The following is a 21,146-nucleotide window of genomic DNA, read 5'->3' on the forward strand; positions in this document are numbered from 1 at the left end:
ACAAGCCTTGAAGGTATCAAACCCTATACACAAGACATGGTCTGTATTCAAGTTTCATCATGCGCAGAACTGAAGCTGAAGATGCCCTGGTCGTGGACACCTTGCCAACAGATGACCTGTCACCTTCTTGGGTGACAGGTCAAAGAGTGCAAAGAGGCCAAAATTCGAGTAATGTGATACCTTCTGCTGGACCTAGTTAACAGTCTTGCTGCAGTGTTTTGGATGAATTGAAGGCGATCTATGGACATTTTATTGAGGTTGCAATAGCCAAGGTGGGAGGACACAAAGGCATGGATAATCATTTCTAGGTCCGAATGAGAAACAATCAACCTAAGTATCGCAATATTCCTAAGGTGGAAAGAAACAGGTGCGTGTTACTGATTTTGTGTGCGAATCGAGGTTCATGGCCTGATCAAAAATTCCCCCAAGGAAGGTCTGGAAGACTGATTAGCTTGGACCTGGCCCTGTAGGAACACACAAAGCAACTAGAGATGACAAGGGATGACTATGATGGTAAGTGGGTGCTGAGCCTGGGTGAAAGGCATACTGTGAGGACAGCCCTGAGGGCTGCTGGCAACACAATATAGATGGAAGATAGTTGGCTTGATGAAGCCTGGAATGAGGCACTATGCTATATGGTCCCACCACAATAAGGCATATCCTTGAAGCAAAGCACAAGAAGAGGGCCCTAGAAGCACACAGGAAAACAGTCCAAGCAAGGTTTTACCTCTATGTGGAACAATTCTTCCACAGAGTATCATCCCAACCGGAACGGTCCTTCTGCAGACTAGTTAGCACAGCTAGTTGACAGAAGATGTCAACCATCATCAAGAGGTGGAAAATGAGCAGCATGCCTTGCTAGCACAACAAAGTCCTTAAGGAAGAAATAATCCAGTACTCCTAAACTCCCTCTACACCAGTGGCGGTTCTACGCAGAGGCTTTTGGTGCTTAAGCACCACTATTTTCTGGACTAGCACCAGTAGTTTTCGGGGCTAGCAAAATCGGGAGAGAGACGGTCAGACGGAGAATACCCAAGTGCAGTACTACTCCTAAACAACGGCAGTTCTCTCTCTCTCTCTCTGCTTCTCAATGTCTCTCTCTCTCTCTCTCTCTCTCTCTCTCTCTCTCTCTCTCTCTCTCTCTCTCTCTCTCTCTCTCTCTCTCTCACCCTATGGCTACTTCTATTTCCAGGACAATTTCAAAATAAACATGTTGAATGATCGATTGTATATGAAAAAAATAAAATAAAGACTCTTGTTTTGAAATGCGCTTCTGTGCAGAGAGGAAATGGCTTTCATAGGAAGCACCTTTACCTCTCTGTCGTCATGCGTCATGCGTCATGGACTCATGGTGAAATTAACAACACAGGCATAAAGGAGGAGACATGTAACCCATAAAGGAATATAAACAGAACACCAAGACAAGACCATGTAGGCTATAAAGGCATTAAACATCGTCCTCTGCTCCTCTCATCCTAACTCAACACTTGGTGAGTTGTGGCTATATATTAGAGTTAGAGTAATGATGATGGATGCTAATGCTATGCTGCCTGCTGGCTAATGTACACTGTTGTGGGCTAGTGGCTACGTGAACCAGAACCACTGTTTGGTCGGGATCGATGCGTGGGTCACGTCACGGACACATTGTATGTGTCCTGAAAATAGCAGATCTAGAAGTTCACAATGCAGCGCGAAGCGACTCGTTGTGAGCTTGTAGATTGGCTATTTTCACTACTTGTTTGGGTTTAGTTTCTCTTGGTTCACGGGCTAAAACGTTTGGGAAGCAATACCATCATGATTGCTGTAGTAGACAGAGTGGTGTAAAATTAAGTAGATTAACTGAAAAGCTTTTGGAACTGAATGATTATATGACACTGGTGTTGTCTGTCTGTTGGAGTGTTGGTACCAAGAATTCCATCTACTATAGACTATCTTGCTGGCTGGTGCATATGGAGAGAGGCAAAGGGAAAGTGTAGTGTGCCGTTCCCGATTGTTTAGCAAAGAAATAAACCGCGGAAACCCGAATAAAACACGATCAAATCCGCGAAAAACCGCCAATTTTCGCGCTTCGCGCCCACGGCAAAAGCTCCCTGCAGCACCCCCTGCTGCTCAGGGCTAGAACCGCGCCTGCTCTACACCTTGGGGAACTTCACCTTTCTTCTCTAATGCAAGTACTTCTTTGCTCATGACAAGCAGCCATATGGCATACTGATTCTCCTCAAAATTGCAGAAATGAAGGCTCTGCAGACCACACAGATATTATACCAATAATTCAGCAATGAACATTTCACTTTTAATAAGACTTACATGACATTCTGTGCCACTGGGTAGATAATGCACTTGAGCACATTCACATGTCACTGGAGGCCTTGTGGACATTATTCAGAGGAGAGAGCAAGGTAATGACCATACTCAAAAAGCTGTCCAACCAGAAGACGACTGCATGGTGATGACTTTGGTTATGTTGATTAGCAACCATAATGCTACCACTGAATGATTTCCCATGCCAACATACCAAAGATTATAGTGAAATCTATGTAGTGTTTTGACAACCATGATCTCCCATCTTCCATGAAATATAGCTAGGCCACATGGAAGAATGGTACAAAACTCCAGCTTGAGTCCACTGACACTGATATGTTTATTCTTTCAATGAAATTATATCATCAGCTATGCAATCTGGTGTTGGAAACAAGAAATGCACTGTATAATCCTCCTGGAAAAAGTAGTGCAGGTATTGGTGCAGTGAAATCTGCAGTAATCAGTGGGAGGTGGAGGCGGGTGTAGAAGTTGAACGGAAACTGATAGCATAATATACTGAAAGTATAATAGTATGATTATGTTCATTGATTTACCACTTCCTTCGCTGAGTCCCCATTCTATACATTGTCCACGCCTTCTTCGCTACTTTCAATACAAATAGTTGTTCACATCATGTCACAACGTGAGGTGTTGTGAGCTTGTAGAGATGCCATTTGTTGAATGTTTACCCCGTGCTAGGGTTCATGTGGTTAAAATGTGAAATAAGTGAATGAAAGAGGTTGAACAATGTTTTTTTCCCTCTGTATGACATGTTTTATTCAAAAAACAGTTAGGCGTTTTTTGATTCTGTGGATCTGTGGTTGGTATAATCATTGAAGGCTGATAACTGTGACTAAGCTACCACTTGGGAAGGGCTATCATGCTGAAATATTATCTAGGGATACAGACCTTTTCAAAATACCAAACTAGATTTATTCACCTTGAATGTCCCCCATTAGTGAAAATGTACAAATGGGCTCATGGACTGTAGCAAAGTTTCACAGCGAACGGTGCAGCAATAGTGCCCAAGAAAGCTACTTACAGACAAACAGACTGACTCATGGGGATAAAAAACATAATCCCTGCCCTGGCCGTAGCGGTCAGGTGGAGATAATGAGAATGTCTGCAAATCACCTGGTTATGTACAGTAATCTTTCACTTTATTTATTTCATTGGTTATCACACGAGTCTGTCATCTTCTCCGTGGCTACTTCCCCTGTCCTCCCATCTGCAACTTCTGCTATATTTATCTACACATAGAAAAGAAAACTCACCTGTGTTACCCTCTTAACCTCCATAAATGGTATAATTCAACATCATAGCAACTGCCCCAAATGTTCAGGAGGTCTGGTCACATCTGGTGGGAGCCAACCTTGTGCGTGGGTTTGTCCAATAATGTATTTGAGAGCAACTGGGTTTCAAACCTCCTGACATACAGTATATATACAGTAATGATCTAAGTACACAGTCTGTAAATATTGAAAGTAAGCTGTGGTCCCTTTTAAGTTGGCGCAATGTACATTTAAGCCTGAAATATTTATGTTATTGATTCATCAGTATTTAAGCTACAATATTATGTTAAACAAACAAACGCACGCACGCACGCACGCACGCGCACACACACACACACACACACACACACACACACACACACACACACACACACACACACACCCGTTGAAAGCATTCAAGTACAATCAGTAACTTCATAACTTCATTTCAAAAGTATTTCCTTTGAACCACCAGGGTTTCAATCCAACTGCAGATAAAGCAATAAGTTACTCAAACAAGGACAGGGGGGGGGGGGGAGAGGAGATCATCACTCCTTTGCCAGGGAAGTTGGCATTAGCAATCCACCCCCCCCCCCCCCCATAAAACATTCTTGAGCTCTTCTACCATAATCTCTGCATTCCACTGAGAGCAGCCTGCTGGCAGTTATCCAGAGGGAGTGAAATACTATCGTGGGACTGCGCTGCACGTCAGGGGTTCAGGGGTTAAAAAGCCCCAGAGCTCCCTTCTAAATGATAAGGACGGTGACATGGAGCATTAGACAGATACAGCGTACACACGCTCTCCTCGCTCCGCCAGGTGTGAGTCGCCTGGAGGCAGCTGGCACTGCGGCGGTGGTCGCACTCTCTCGAAGGCTTTGATCATTCTGCTCTGTTTGTTGCGGTTTCGCTTGCTTCTCTCCCTCTGGGAATATACGGTTTATTAGGATCCATGATTAGACATTCACAGGACTTGCGTAAATCGAATGACACCGAGACACAAGACACCGTTTTGTTCTTCTCTCTTGTCCTCTAAACGGAGCACATGTGATGCTTAAAATATAATTTGAAAGACAGACAAAGAAAGGGCAGGGGAGGGGGTATCGGGGCAGATGAAGCTATGTTGCTTTCAATGCTCTGAGGAAAGGTACATTTCCATTATGGGTATTGACGTTACTGGGAGGGGGACATTGAATTAGGACGTGATGCTTGAGAGAAGAATGCAGACTGAGGTCCATGTGTCACTCCAGGTGCGGGACTACAAAGCAATTTTCCAGCGTGCAGATCACCGCACGGAATCGATAACTCACACTCCTGATTACTCTGTGAGTGGAAATAGAGTTTGTATTGTTTCTCCAAGACTAATGTTGGCTCCAGGCAAGATAGATGGCATTTTCTGGGCCAAAGAAAGACAGACACCCCCCTTTTACTGAAAACCAGTTTCCCCCACATTCTCTTAATTCATCATAGCCTGTACCTCAAAAGTCACCTGCCCACATTGGGCATTCTGTCTTATTTTCTCTTCCTTTTGCTGTCTCAATATCTGTTATCCAATTGATTCCAACCCTGTCAATACCCTGCCTGAAACCCACCATAGTGAAACTCCCATGACTTGTGTTTTAAGCTGCCTTTCCTGACCTACAGCCTATGTCAGGGGTCGTCAACGTTTTCAGACCAAGGACCCCTTAGCTGAGGGAGATAAAGCAGAGACCCCCACTACATATATAAATTTGTGTTGTAGATTTTCATCGACTTGTTTGACACCAGTCATCAGTTTAAGTTGGATTCGTGTTTTTGTGTTGTGTGTTTTTCTCTTTTTCAGACTTCGTTGATCGTTTACTTAGTAAATTTGACATTTCACTCAGTAGCCTAATTGGTCTGCTCTTTTTTTTTACCTCTACAACAAACCTATTTGCCAAAAATAGCCGATCTACAAGCTCTCAACGCCTCGCGGCGCAAGGCGTTGTGAGCTTGTAGATCTGCTATTTTTGGCTGAAGTTCTCCTCAGAATAGGGATGTGAGGGTTCAAGTTGTTCATTTAAGAGAATGATCCTATCACACATAGATGTGGTGGCCCCCTTGTAGTAATTCTGAAGACCCCCTAGGCCAGGGGTCTCAAACTGGCGGCCCGGGGGCCATTTGCGGCCGGCCCGCGAGACGATATTTTGTGGCCCCCACCTTAATATGAAAGTTTAATGTTAGTGCATGCATGTGCGCTGAGGCTGCGGCCCAGCCTCAGCCAGACTCTGCCTCCGGCGGCCCCAAGGTAAATTGAGTTTGAGACCCCTGCCCTAGGCGTTCCGGGACCCCCTGTTGAAGAACCCTGGCCTATGTTATGACATCCAGAGCGGTCCTGTTTTATGTCGCCAACCTCCAGAGCTGTCAACCTTACCAACAATATTGCCATACAGGCTCCAGGTCCTCCTCCAGAGTGACTCTGCACGACTGCTCATCCTCCTGTCTATTCTCCAGAGCTGTTTCGCCCTACCCCACCAGCACCTCTATAGGCCTTCATCCAGATCTGCTCCACCCTGCAGGCCCTGCCTCCTGGTTGCCCTTCAGCCCTTCTTTGCCCTTCGACACCACCCCCTGGTCACCCCCGGACCTGCACTGCCCTTCAGTCCTGCATCCTGGTTTTCTCCTTTGCCCTGGCCCCTGCTTGCCATCCACATGAGGTGTCCTACTTGATTGATTGATTGAAGAATTTATTAGAAGTTTGCAATAGAAAAAAGTACAGTTTCATGACAGTACAAATCACTGGTACAAGGTCAACTAAAAGGAGATCCTAGAAAGCCGAGGCTTATTTCCACAGGAACCACACTTTAAGTATCTCATATAACATTGAAAGACAGACGGATAGAACCTAGTACTTTATCTAGGATAATATCAGTTTCAAAAGCATAATATCAAATACAAAGGTACTTGGTGTGAATCAATGCAAACCTTATCACTCTAGATATTTTGAATGCAGCTGAGGGATGTTTTAGCTGGCATTATATCCTACACAGTTAACCTTGTAAGAGATACAAGAAGGGTGTGCTGTTGCTACTAATTTCATCTGACTCATAGACACTATAGTATTCTGGCGTTGTCTGTTAAAATGACTTTAAGGCACTATTATATTTTCTATACAGTATTTCAAGGCAGATCAGAAGGGAAACAAAACAGAAAAGCAAGTGGATTCCATAAATAATCTACCACTCCCCAAGGACATCCTGGTTGAGTCAGTTATTCAACACAGAAGAGGATTTTACAATGACCTGGTAAGGCATTTGCTTTGATATTGTATCCATAGGTGGTCAGGCATCGACAACCTTTCTTTGAATAAAGATGGAAAAGGCATCTAATAATCTATATCTTGCCAGGACACTGTGAGTCTTTCTTGCTGCGGTAGATGAATGGAAAAATTGTGCAGTCATCATCTTCTATATGGTGATTTGGTATTTTGTAAAAAATAAAGCATAAAAGTTTATTGTTCCTACGAGGCCCATAAATATATCTGACCTCATCTGTGCTGATAGAACGGTATCCCTTCACTATGAGAGCAGATGGAAAGTGACTTTAACACAACCTGCAGCATGGAATCAAACAGTAATTCCATGTCTCAATTATGCAGAGAAAGTGAGGGGAAACATAATGGCGTGAATGTTGATAATCACAGAACTGCCAATTCTAATATACTCTGATCCAAGTGATACCGACGTGTGATACTGTCACCAGAACTCTAAAAACACCAAGCCAGCCAGCAGTGGTACTGTAACAGATTCAGCATTACATGTTAACACTTAATTTATACTTCGTTTGCACACATGTTGACACCACAATGCATGCATTTTCTAATAAGGTTCACACTGGTGAGACACTCTTGATGAAGAGGGACCGAAACATCAGTCAATTTGAATAAAAATGGAAACCGAAGAACAGTGTGCTTGCTTCACGATAGCTTCAGTTGTCACTGTCCAACGCAACTGCACCAGTTAAGGTTCAAGAAAATGACAGCTGGGTAAAAACATGGCAGACGATAAGACTGATGACCACTTGTGATATACTGTAAGCAACACAGCTGCAGCTAATACAATTAATAATAGGTGTGTTTGATTTATGTGTGTCAATGTGCACTGACAATACTGTGCTGACCAGTCTATGCTTGCACACTGGTACACCCATGGCTCTGACTCTGAGCACACATAAATTTAACACACCCATTATTAATTGAAAAGCTGCAGCCGTGTTGCTTACTTCTGCCCGCATACAAAACACTGATGTTGGCCTACAAAGCAACCAAAGATATGGCACCCCAATATGTTAAAATAGCCTGATCCAAACCAATGTACAGATTATTGATTGTTTTGCTATTATACTGTTTAGACTGTTGATAGGTTCTTGGTTTACCTATGATCCTAGATTACTATTCTATGCATTTGATGTATAACCTCATGTTTTCCTTGCTTACTGTAAATCACTCTGGATTAAGAGGGTTTGCTGTAAATTGTACTAGACTGCCATGTTTTTAATCTGTTGTCGTTTTTATCCTGAATTGGGAAACAAACAAATTAGCCCTAGGGTTTCAAGCCACATCAAAGAGTCGTTGAGACATTTAGACAATGTAATTGTCTAAATCAACTACATATTGGAGCATCAGAAAAGAGCTGTGAGTTTGAACCCTCTTTTTTTCTTTTTCTTTCTTTTTTTAATTCCTACTCTTTATTATCGAACCCACATGCTGGGGTTGGATGCCTTGGCTGCATTGGCTCGTATTCCTCAAAATCAAACTTATTAGAATCATAACAAAAGAGCGATTGTAGGCATCATGGCAAAATGATGCAGAACAATAACAATGTGCATATTAGGTTTTTTATTGAGCTGCTCACTGCTTTTTACAATCACACCCACCTTCTGCCAGCCATGAAAAAAAAGGTTGCTAGAAAGATAGGCAGTGAGCAGTGGTGGAAAAAGTGCTCAATTTATTTTACGTAAGCATCAATACTGCCATGTAGAAATACCCCGTTACGGGGGCCGCTCTCCATTCCGACATGCTGCCATTCAGACATTGACTTCCAATTGTCTGAATGGCGACACTTCCATAGAGGTTAGGTTAGGGAGTGAAGACTTCAATATATTGTCCTAGGCAAAGTCAATGCCTAAGATGCAGTATAGAGAATAGTGCTTTCGCCATCTTGTTTTTAAAAGAAAGAATGTTGCAATTTTAGATTGGGTTGGTTCCCCTAGTTCATAAAATCATACATGTCATCTTGTAGTTTATGTCCTGTGGGTTTTATGTGTGAGACTGTGCATGGCACGATGGTCAAATTTCGTGAGTCAGAAGTGTTCTCATTCAGACATTGACTTCCAATTGTCTGAATGGCGACACTTCCATTGACAGGTTAGGGTTAGGCTTATAGGGTTAGGTATAGGGGTAGTGTCTGAATGGGGGATGTCTGAACACAAGTCGGGAATTCAAAAGTATAAAACTATTGGAATCAAAATGTACTTTAAGTACCAAAAGTAGAAAGTACTCATTATGCAGAATATCCCATTTCACATGTTTTCAAATTGAAATCAGCCGATCTACTAGTAAATCGGCCCTTTTTCAAATGGCCTGAAATGTATAAGGCTGAAACGGTTCATGTATGTTTCTACAAAGTAACTACTAACGAGGTTTCAATTAATTGTAGTGGAGTAAAAGTACAATATTTTGATCCAAGTTGTAGTGGAGTAGAAGTAAAAGTATTGAAAATTGGAAATACTCCAGTATAAGTACAAATAACCCAAATTTGTACTTAAAGTTGTACTATGTAACTTTTTTTATAAAACAAATCTTAAAATTCTCCTAACTATTAAATCACAAAAGTTTTAGAAGATCCGCGCCGTGAATTTCAGCCTGTAAAGCCTTCTCTATATGTAAACTGAGATCCTTGCCGTGGACCGGATCTCGCGCCAAAATTGCGTCATCACACTACCGGCCAATCACAGCGAGGGTTATACAACTGCCGGCCAATCACAGCGCATCTTGAAGTGGGGTCGCTATGGCAGCCATATTTGTTGTCGCCCGTTTGTACCATCCCTTCTCTAGGTAATTTCGCCTACCAGGCAGGGTGAAGGAGTCCGTATCTCTGGAATTACTGAACGCACAGGAACAAGGGACCCCTTAAAAGATAGATCTCAGCGAGGTGGAGGCAGACGCGGGGGTCTGAAGGTACGAAAAACGGACGAAAGACGCGGACGCGACCGCGGTTTGCTATAGGGCTAATGACCACTAGTTGGGCAACTTACACAGTATGGCTTTAAGTACAGTACGTAAATCTACTTAGTTACTTTACACCACTGAAGATAGGCAGTGAGAGCACAGCGAGACAGATGGGTCGAGAAAAGCAAGAGTAGCGAGAAATGAGATGGGGCGAGAGCGAGCGAGAGATAGAGAGAGAGAGGTGATTACGCCGCGTTAATCTAGTATCAGCTTTCCTTCGTTTGGAGGCGTCCCAAAGTGCAGTATACTTATTATCAGTGGAAAACTCTGTTAAATGCAGATTAGAGGGCTAAGGAGCGGGAGGCAGCGAGGCTGAACTTTCTCATGAAACTCATTGGCGAAACAATCTGGCTTCCAATGGGTTATCTGAGTCTTGCTCTCTGTAATGTCGCCACTTGTCTCGTGTGAGTGTGTGTGTGTGTGTGTGTGCGTGCGTGCGCGTGCATGTGAGCGTAGTGCGTACGTATACGTGTGCAATCGTGTGGTGTTTCTCTCTCATCCAGCTGTCTCCCATATTTTTTGCTCTGGTTTCCAGAAGACTAAATTGAGCCATCCCCGTAATTCACAAGCAAAGATATTGAAGCTCTTCTTTGGACTTTTATCTGTCACATGTTATTGATATTTCGTTGATGACTTTGCTGATTAGGACCATGTGGGCCCACATATTTCCTTGTAATTACTTTCTACTTAAAAAAAGAAGAAGAGGAAATCAATAGATCTATAACAGGGTATGGATGATTCCTGGTAAGTGCACGTTGGGTGAGTGCTCTGAGCTCCATTTAAAAGCCAGTGTTTGCAAATTCAATAAGGTCTATAGCGGCCATATCGCCGTTGTCGGGTGGAAACCTTGTATGTCAATCATTTCAAAAATGATTCAAAACGAGTGAAAATAGCCGGTCTACAAGCAAAAGCGTGAGGCGTTGTGTGTTGCATGCTTGTATACTATTTTCGCTAGTTTTGTGCGACTGTCTTGTATGATGAAGAAGTAAAGCATACAAATTTAAAACTTGGAGATACAAGTTTTGGTTTCTGCCCGACAGTGTCGATATGCTGCAGTTTATGGCATGCATTTGAAAAATCACCATCCTCCATATGTCCAGTGAAACACTGGAATGACATGTTTGTAAAAAGAAAGAATTAACAAATAAGTAAATAACCTCAATAAAACTGAAACCAGCAAAAAAAAAAGCATAATTTGAAAAAGGATTTTATGTTTGTAGGTAGTGATCTTGGTTGTAATGATTCTAACTTACATCATGTTTACATAAAATGTTTAAATAATATCTGTCTTCCATTCCAAATTGGTTTATACTTCCAATCAATTACCCACTTAAACCCTACAATATATATACTCGGGTCCTTTTTCCCTACACCAAATCTCTACAAATATACATGTAAGCTTGTAGATCAGCTATATCTCCACCTAATATTCACCATCTATGCCTAGAATTGGGACACTAGGGTTCATGTAATTATTTCCTAAATCCCTGCTGTTTCATCACACTCAGTCAGCTGTCACAATAGTTTTGACAGATACCCTTTAGTATGTCCCAATCAGTTGTTTAAAGTAACTAAGTACTGTACATTCACTAGTACAGTACTTCTACTCCACTACATCCCAGAGGAATATATCAAAAGCCTTCATATATTTCGGCCATTTGAAAATAGAAGATCTACAAGCTCGCAATGCATTGAGCCTGCTATTTTCAAAATATTCTTTATACACTCTGCACAATGAGTACTTTTACTTTTGGTACTTCAGGTACATTTTGACACCGATACTTTTGTACTTTTACTCAAATACACTTTGAATACAGGACTTCTACTTGTAACAGAGTACATGTACATTGCAGTATTGATACTTTTACTTGAGTAAAACATGTGAGTGCTTTCACCACCACTGGACCCAATAGGCTAGTATTCATACGGTTTCTATAGTCAGTCAGTGGCCTGAAGCGACCCGAACGTGTCACATGACCTGACAGTGGGGACCGGGGACTCACCGCACTGAAGCCTGGAAAGAGACTGACTGCTGAGGCTGTGTCCACAGGAAATGGGAGAAACTGCTTCATGCCCAGTGAGGTTTGGACGGCAGAGAGTGTGGGACGCATCAGTGTGGGCATGAGGCCATGTTGACACGTGTTACCTGCAGAGGAGACAAGGACCATGTGTGACAACTGGCAAAATCTGACAAGCAATCACTACCACAGTATAAGGGATGTATAGAGAATGTTAGAGAGGCAGGGGCTGAAATTTCTAAAAGAGCATTTTGGTAATAATATCAAAAATAGCAGACCTCCAAGATCACAACGCGCTGCGCTGCGACGCGTTGTGGTGGGTGCTGGGTGCTGGGCCAACAGAGCTACTAAGGAAGGAGGTAGAACCCGCACACCGCTTTTAGGCAAAGGATTTACTTATAGTGACGTTTCGATCTCACAGGATCTTCGTCAGGTCAGTATAAAAGATGCACACCTGTTTCATCATTTTTAACCCTTGTCCCCAAAATTGGACACCTCCCGTACTGTGTGGCACCCCCACAAAACACTACTTACAGAATACATAATATAATATTTAAAAACATTATTATTATTATTTACCAGATTGGTTATCACCTGACTGCAAATTTTTGTTTCTGTTTTGCACTGTCCCCTCCCCTGGCCCGTGGTGTAAAGTAACTAAGTAAGTACATTTACTCAAGTTCTTAAATACAGGTTTGAGGTATTTGTAGCCTACTTTACTAGAGTATTTCCAATTTCCAATACTTTTACTTCTACTCCACTACAGCTCGGATCCTAATATTGTACTTTTACTCAACAACAATTATTTGAAAACTAGTTACTTTGCTGATTATAAATTATAATATTATAAAACATACATAAACCACTTTAGCCTTATGTTATACCTATAGGCTGTTTGAAAATAGCCGATCTACAAGCTCACAACGTGTTGCGTATCTGCTATTTACAAAACATTTGTACTTTTATTTTGGCACTTTAAGTACATTTTGATGCCAATACTTTCGTACTTTTACTCAATTACATTTTTAAATCCTGACTTTTACTTGTAAGGTTGCCCTCACACCAAAATACCTATGAGAGTGGAATCCGCGTTCCGCCAATGCATTTCAATGAGAATGGAGCGTTTTTTGCAGAAATCCTCTGCTGGCATGAAACCGCTTCACTCTCATTGAAATGCATTGGCGGAACGCGGATTCCACTCTCATAGGTACTTTGGTGTGAGGGGACCCTAACCGAGTATTTCTATATTGCAGTATAGATACTTTCACTTAAAGTAAAACATTTGAATACTTTTTCCACCACTGCCCTTTGCACTGTACACATGACGTCCTGCTGTACTTGTCTCACGGGTTAATAGGTACCGTGTCAATAATACTAAGTACGTTTTCGACTTGTCGCCAAAACAAATGCCTGCACCATTTATTGTACTACGTTGCAAAGAGTTTCTGAATTCAGTGACTGCCAGCATGATGTCATTGGCTTCCAAGTACTGTAAAATGAGTCACAGCCCGCACATCATGAAAATATCATCTGGCCAGCTCCTGCTTGCAATATGTTCAGGTTTTCAGTGCTCCTAAATTTGATCTCCTCTCTTAATCAAAATAAGACCTGCTTACTCTCATGTATAATGAGAGTAAGCTGCGGTTTCACTGCTTTCTGATATTTGTGAGTAAGCTGTAGAGGCGCGCCCCTCATTTGCACATTCATATATTTGGCATTTTGCTCTAGAATTGCACTCATGTACTGTATGTCTGTATATGTCACGCTGCTGAAATACACCCAACACATGAATGGTGCATGTACATATAGTCTATACAATACATAAATACTGTACTGGGTGTGATGAGAACCTGAATAACTTTTTTTAACGTGACACACTTGCTCGTGAATGTTTTGTTTATCACTCCTGGGGGGAAAACATTCTCATCCTTGAAGTACACCCCCAGATAGGCACCATCTTGCCTATAAGATGATTCAGCGGCAAGAGGAGCCTGTGATGCAAACCTCAAGGAAAAACAAAAGTAAATGGTCTACTTTTATTGTCATGTGAGTGAGCAGTGCCAGGAAGAGCCCTTTACAAGCTGTGGATTGGAAACAGAACAGGACTGATTTCAACACAAGGCGATAGAGAAAAGCACAAAAAAAAAGAAAGAAAAAACACTTCCAGTCTTCCAAAACATTAGAAATTAAAGAAGCTATTTCGTAAAGCCGTAATGAGAACCAGAGGGAAGGATTTCTTTTTTTTTCTTTAATTCTTTATCGCTGTACATTTAACGACAGTGGACGTCTGGGCCAGCATTGCTCTAAAAAGGCTTGGCTGATAGGATGTCAAACCACCGGCCTGAGACAAATAAAAATAAGGTTTGCCACGTTTCGGTCCCAAGGCGATGGTAAAGGGTAAATAAAAAGCATAAGTCATAAAATGAGGGAGAGGGAGCAAGCCACAGTCGAGCCGCCCGCTCTCTTCCCTGCTCTCTTCTGTCTTTTAGCCTTCAGCCGCCAGAGCGCTGCCATCTGTTGGAAAAAGAACACATGCCGTCTCTCATGTGGAGACACGTCCCGGTTCCCCTTTAACAAAGCATGTCCTTCTCCAGGCAGACATCATCCTACTGCACAGTGTCTTTGACATGCCCGCCTGACGTCAGGCTATAAGTATGCCTCAGCACGGACCAGCCAGATCCACCATCCAGCTCCACAACGTGTACAGTACAGTCAAAACAACCAGCTCAATCATCGGGGATGAAATGTGGGATTATTTCTCCACTCTCGAGTGTGGTGTAGAGTGACAGCGTGCTGGAGGACGTTTTTGAGATGTGAATTTTATTCAGTGCAAAAAAAAGGTAACCCCAACAACAAGGAAAACTAAACATTTCAATGTTTTGGGAAATTGAAAAATGTGATGAAATAAGATGTCAACGTGATGGAAGTCTGTGACTTTCCATGTAACCTCAAGTAGAGTTTATTTTGCGACACGTGAAAGGGAAACGTGATAAGGTTTCTGATAGAACGTGCCACAAGTAGGCAAACGTGAAATTGTGTTTCCTTCATTTTCACAATTTCATGTTTGCCAACTTGCGGCACACTGTGTCACGTTTCCCCATTATAATACATATAACTATTTTCAGATTTCAATGTATGATACGTTTTGAAAGTTTACAATCAGCAGTTTCTGTAAAGCAGTGGTTCCCAAACTTTTCAGGTCAAGACCCAAAAGAGAGATCAGACCTTTGCCTGGAACCCAAACTAGTGAAAACAGCAGATCTACAAGCGAACAACACGTTGTGTTGTCGATTGGCTATTTTCACTACTTTTAAATGTACCATATAAAACCATTTAAAAAAATATATATGTACACAGTATATGAAAAAATTAATCTGAAATGAAAAGAAAATAGATTTTTTACTCAAGTCGTGACCCTAAAAAATTGGTCCGTGACCAAAAAATGGGTCCCGACCCACTGTTTTTGAACCAGTGCTGTAAACAACTGAACAAAAATGGCTGTGCCCCACGTACAGCACATTCCAGCAGACCCTGTCAACTTGGAGCTCACGTCACTTTGCTGAGGTAAATAAAAGATCATATTCTTTCAGTGGTTGTTACTGGAACAATAGCAGGGCACAGAACATGTCCAAACACAAGGGGCAGATTCCAGCCTGCAACACTGCCATAGGTAATATAGTGTTTCAACTCTCTTCAGCCTGCATCATCTGTCATCGGCAGCAAGCACTTGAATTGGAAAATGAGCCTATGGCTGCGTGCTAACCTTAACCCTTACCTGAACTCTACTCTACCCCTGCACTGTATGTGTCTCAAGATGTGTGTTTTAAGATGTTTGCATTTGTCAGAGAAAGCTTAAGCACAGCACACAGGTGCCCACAATCGCCAACTCGTATGAAATGTTAATATTTACATTGACTGTGGCTGGAAAAAAAGAAGTCAATATTTCAACCACAATTTCAAAATTTTCACTCACTCTTCACCAGCACGGGGCCCAGGTGGGCTTGAGACTTTCCAGCTGGTACTGACATATTACTGTAATGTGCAGGGGACAGAATTAGAGTCAGTATTTCTCTCACTTAACGCTGAAAGGTTAATGGGTCACAGCCATTAAAATGAATACTGTGCTACTGTGTGCCCAGCCTGAGAATTATACGTAATTTATACACTGACACGTCATGTGTCGAAAAAAAGCACATCTACATCTCAAAACACATTGTATCACAATGTGTTGTGAGCTTGTAGATCGGCTATTTCCACAGCTCGATACTGGCATGCAATGTCAGTATAAAAATTAAGAATCATTAACTGACATCAATACATCAGGTGTAACAGTTCAGACCTATAGTAATGTAATTTGTACACTGTACATATTATGTGTTCAGTCAGGTCTCGTATTCATTCTGTGACATTTAGTGACACCGAGTGACATTACTGTAGTTGATTGTGATCTCTTTTATCTCCAATTTTGTCATTGTTTCAGCAAAACAATAACATTTATCACAAAAGTCAAATCAATCAAATGCCCTAGAAAAGGTTCAGCATGTGCACTGCAGTCAGTGCATCTTTTTCAAACACAGCTTCTATTATACTGACTTTATTTACATTATTATTTATTGGAAAGACTGCTAATGTATTTAGACGCTGGTGTACAACCGAGTTGAGTTATGATCATTTAGGCTACAACTGGCATTAAAAAAGGTCTTCTTAAATTAGATGAGACCGCTACCTATACTCCTCGGAAACATCCATGTCCGACACACCACACGTGATTGAAAGTTTCAGCCATTGCCCCTCGAGGCACCCACTGCAAAATCCTGAGTGTCAATTTTAAATGGACACTCAGGATTCACCGTGTGCCCTTACCGTCCGCCTGTCCTCCTCAGTGCCCTTCCTGAAAAATTCACTTATCTGAACTCAAGCGTTTTTACCCCTGCGGCCGTGGGTTGAGAGAGAGGGAGAGAGCGAGGAAGGGAGAGTAGAAATCATGTCTGGAGGAGACTGATGTTAATAATTAATCATCTTCCGTTACTCCCCTCCACTACTGCCTCTCTCTCTCTCTCTCTCTCTCTCTCTCTATCTCTCTCTTTCTCTCTCTCTCTCTCTCTCTCTCTCTCTCTCCGTCCTGGTCTTGGCCCCTGCTAAAGCGATAAGATCTGTCCAAAGACGCCGATGATTCCACACAGCCGGCGAAACTGTTGTCGTCGTGGAATGGAGAGTCGTGCACCGCACCAGACCTCCCCATTTCACTCGGCAAATATAAATCCAATTATTAGATAAGTGCAAGTTCAACTGAATGTCAAAACCATTTCTTATGCTGATGGCGACTCAGATGTGTGCCCCCGTTGCATTTATGGAGAATTCACTGATTGTGTTCCATGACTCTCAATATGAGATGAGTTATGAGATGAATTATTGCCTTCAACGAAAGAGAACAAAATAACTTCTCACCCCAATTGGAATAAACAATTTGTGTGCAAATGTTGTTGTTTTTTCTAGAACAGATATAGCACTTCCCATTAACATTTCAGGTATTTACTTTTTTAAGACCCCCAAATATTTTTCCACGATGCTCATCGACGCTGCATGACAAAGAGCCTGCGTTTAGCTCTTATTTTTTTTTATATATATATTTTTTTTTTGGGTGCTTTTTCTACCTTTATTGATAGGCTGACAGGAAACGGGGAGAGAGATGGGGTTGGGTGACAAGCAGCAAAGGTCGTCAGGATCGGGACTCGAACTTGCAACGCTGCAAGGGCTGGATTACTAGCCTGGGTGCCTGGACCACTAACTACCCTGTGGCCCAGGCCGTGTTTAGTACTTCTATCTAGACAACCTGTTCTTCCACAGATCCACACCCCACCGGTCTCACAGACAGACACGTGTAGCTCTCACTGTTGTCATGACTTTTTAGTCGTGTAACCTCTAATAAACACAGCCGTCTCTGAATTTGATCCAACAATCACTTCCCTTGAGCTCTGTAATCTGAGGTTAACCAAAGAGATGTTTAGTGTGCCGTTAAACTCTGACCGCGAGGCCCGACTCACCAGATCCATTTGCTCCAGGCATCACATTCAAAAGACACTAATGGCTTGTATGATTGCAATGTGCACTTAGGACGGTTTAGTCCCGCTGTGTTATTGTTCTTTTACGGCCCTGTTTGATCTGTTTAGGTTGCTTCGACGCAGGGGGACAGTCCCTTTGATCTAGATTTTGTTTTGTTTTTCTGTTGTATTCTTTATATGCAATTTTAAAGAGGTCACATTCTCAGGGGTGTAACAGTGTAAGTGATGTCACCCCCAAATAAAATGCAATGCCATTTTAAACAAAAACACACTTGAGTAAAATCGTTTCACCATCACTCACATCATACAATGTCGTTAATGTTTTTTTTGTTGTTGTTAATATTCCAGCTTTTCTGTGCTCTAGATCCCAGAGTCCATATGTGCTGCTACAGTATAATGATGCCGATACTGATGCACACAACGCAACAACGAATGAGAGAGCACCTCCATTTAAGTGAATGTTAGTCGCAGGTGGAGAAAATGGCACATTCCCCAAGTTATGCTTTTCCGTAACCACATGCCTCTTATGATTATTGTACCACAAAAAGATGTGTACACTACACACCAGCTTTTAATAACACATAGACTACTGTTATGTATGACTGAATTTTGAACACATTCACACATTCCACTTTCCTGCAGCACCACCCCAGACCAACACTGGCAATAGATCTTTTGAGGAAAAACCATTGCTCCACCTGACACCTTTTTCATGTATAATGCTTCATCCAGTCTCTCCATACGAGGAGGATGTGCCAATCACTCTTATAAGCCTCAAGCTCCAACTTCACCCATCACTTTAAGCCCTAGCAGCATATATACATAAAAAGAGTCTTTCATTTAACAAATCACCCGCTCCTTTATAACTTCAGATCCCTGTGTAAGTGTTCGTCCGATGTGACTGTAATCCAGCCATGTGAGAAGCTCTTGAAGAGGAGTCACTGGCGCATTAACTGCTTAAGCCTCCTCTCCTCTCCTCTCGTCTCCTTCATAAAACTAATGGAAGGAGACCTTTTTTTTTTTCCTTCTTTGATTCCATTTCCCACACAGAATATCAAGTGGCTCTTAAGACAGGCCACTTGCTAACTCCACTGCTCTTTAAATTCCTTCACTATAAACACTTTGGACAGTCTATAAAACGTCCACAATGAAATCTGAAGCCTGGACTTTCGACCCCTGCCACATGGGATTTGATCGAATGAAATAGAATGTTTTATTTTTTGCGTCAGGGGGGGGGCAGACACCTGGTGAGGGGGGTTTCAGGCTGGGTCTCCAGAATGTCCAACTTCATGCTGTTTTCCATTAACAGCAGTCAGCTCCATTGTGCATCCTTTCATGCTGTAGAACACGCGACACGCACCGAGTCACTTTCAATACACATGCTTTTAGGAAAAACGATATCTGGATGCATGACAGAAATCCAGGCAACAGGCAAACGAGCTCACGCACATACACACCTCCTGCACACAGGTATCAACGCACGTGCGTGCGTGCACACACACACACACACACACACACACACACACACACACACACACACACACACACACACACACACACACACTCACCAAAATACATGCTGCTCTCCATAGCTCCTCAGGCACGGGGGTCTGTAGCTCCGCTTTGATGCCCTGCCAGTGTGTGTGTGTCCATGGACAGAAGCCTTGGCATGTCTCATACACTCCTTGGGTGTTGTTTGTGAGTGTGTGTGTGTGGTGTATGAGTGTGCGCGCGTGCACGCACACGTGTGCGTGTGTACGCTTGTCTGTGAGTGCGTGTGCGTGTGATAAAAGGGAGTTCAATCGGAGAGTGCAGTCAGCAGCCAGTCTGCATTCTGCAACTGTGCGCGGTGTCTGTGTGTGCACCACTGTGGCTCTCTCTCCCTCTCTCTATCTCTCTCTCTCTCTCTCTCTCTCTCTTCCCACTGGTCCTGCCTCGCCTCCCTCCCCTCCCCTCCACTCCTCTTTAACCATCCCCTCCCTCCGTCTCCTCCTCTCTCCTCTCTGCTTGAGCACCGCTGGCTGGCCGTGGCCCCCGTTCCTTCACACACTGGCTCTTCTCTCAGCTCAATGTGCTTCTCTTCTCTCTGAGGTGTCTATCTACATTTTCCAGCAACAGCGTCTTCTGAAATCCAATGTGCTTCCCCTCTTTCTCTCTCTCTCTCCCCCTCTCTCTCTGTCTGCCTGACTCTCTCTTTGACTCACACACACTTTTTTCCTCCTGTCTCATCTTTGTTTTATATCAAGCGGACTTCTCTCTGCCCTTGCTATCTCGCCTTCATGTGATCCCTCTCCCATCTCTCTCTGTATCTCGCTCCTTTTTTCATTCTGCTGACTGATCCTCGGCTTCCACTTGCCTCTCTTGCTCCTTATAGCTTTCTCATTTGTGCGAGGCTCTATCTGAACGTCTCCTCGTCTCCTGCACTTTCTGTCAGATCTCTCTTGCTCTCGCTCTCCACTCACTGTTCTCCCTGTTTAATCATGTTATATATCTTTCACTGCTTTGTCTCTTCGCTCCTCTGTCTCTCTGTAAGCTGTCTCTTTCTGTTAAATCGCTCTTTTTCCATTTTCTCCTAATCTCTCTTTTCGCGCCTCTTTCTCCTTTTTTCCCCCTCACTGTGGTCAGTCTCATTGCTTTTTAATCTGTTTTCATTTTTCTCTTTTTTCATCTCTTCCCTTCTCTCTCTCTCTTTCCCTCTCTTTAACTCAGTTGCCTTTTTGCCTGCTCTCTCTCTCTCTCTCTCTCTCTCTCTCTCTCTCTCTCTCTCTCTCTCTCTCTCTCGCTCTCTCTCTGGCTGTAATCGGACTCTCTGGGAGCAGGGCTGATATGAGAGTTGTGCTGCTTTGCTGCTGTAGTCATGAGACCTGCTTCAATGCTCTTCTCAATCTGTGGCCTCCTTCCTCAGGAACACACACACACACACACACACACACACACACACACACACACACACACACACACACACACACACACACACACACACACACACACACACGTGTCCCTGCATGTTCGCATGTATGTGCTGCATGTGCACACATAGTCACATGCACCTGCACACGTACAACACACACTTGCAAGTGCATGCGCACGCACGCACACACACACACACACGCACCATGCTAACAGCTCAGGACCCCACAGTGTTAGATGAGTAGGCCTTCAGTTGACCACAAAGTTATGTGGTAAACAGCTAGACCACAGTGCTTGGTTACTAGGGGTGTAACGATATAGTAACTGTATCGAAATATCG

General features: G+C 42.9%; 1 protein-coding gene across 1 annotated transcript in view; it reads right to left on the reverse strand.

Annotated features, from left to right (window-relative positions):
* The window catches only part of znf385d (zinc finger protein 385D), a gene marked incomplete at both ends in the record, with an annotated part of 81,767 nt that extends 62,281 nt beyond the window's left edge, over positions 1–19,486 (reverse strand). The window contains 2 exons of the mRNA XM_080741773.1: positions 11,820–11,962; positions 19,465–19,486. Of these exons, the coding sequence (XP_080597899.1) occupies positions 11,820–11,962; positions 19,465–19,486 (165 nt within the window). The remainder of the gene's footprint in view (positions 1–11,819; positions 11,963–19,464) is intronic.
* Between the last annotated feature and the right edge of the window lie 1,660 nt (positions 19,487–21,146).

The sequence above is a fragment of the Nannobrachium achirus genome (genome assembly GCF_963921795.1).
Source record: "Nannobrachium achirus genome assembly, chromosome: 2".
NCBI classification, from domain to species: Eukaryota; Metazoa; Chordata; class Actinopteri; order Myctophiformes; family Myctophidae; genus Nannobrachium; species Nannobrachium achirus.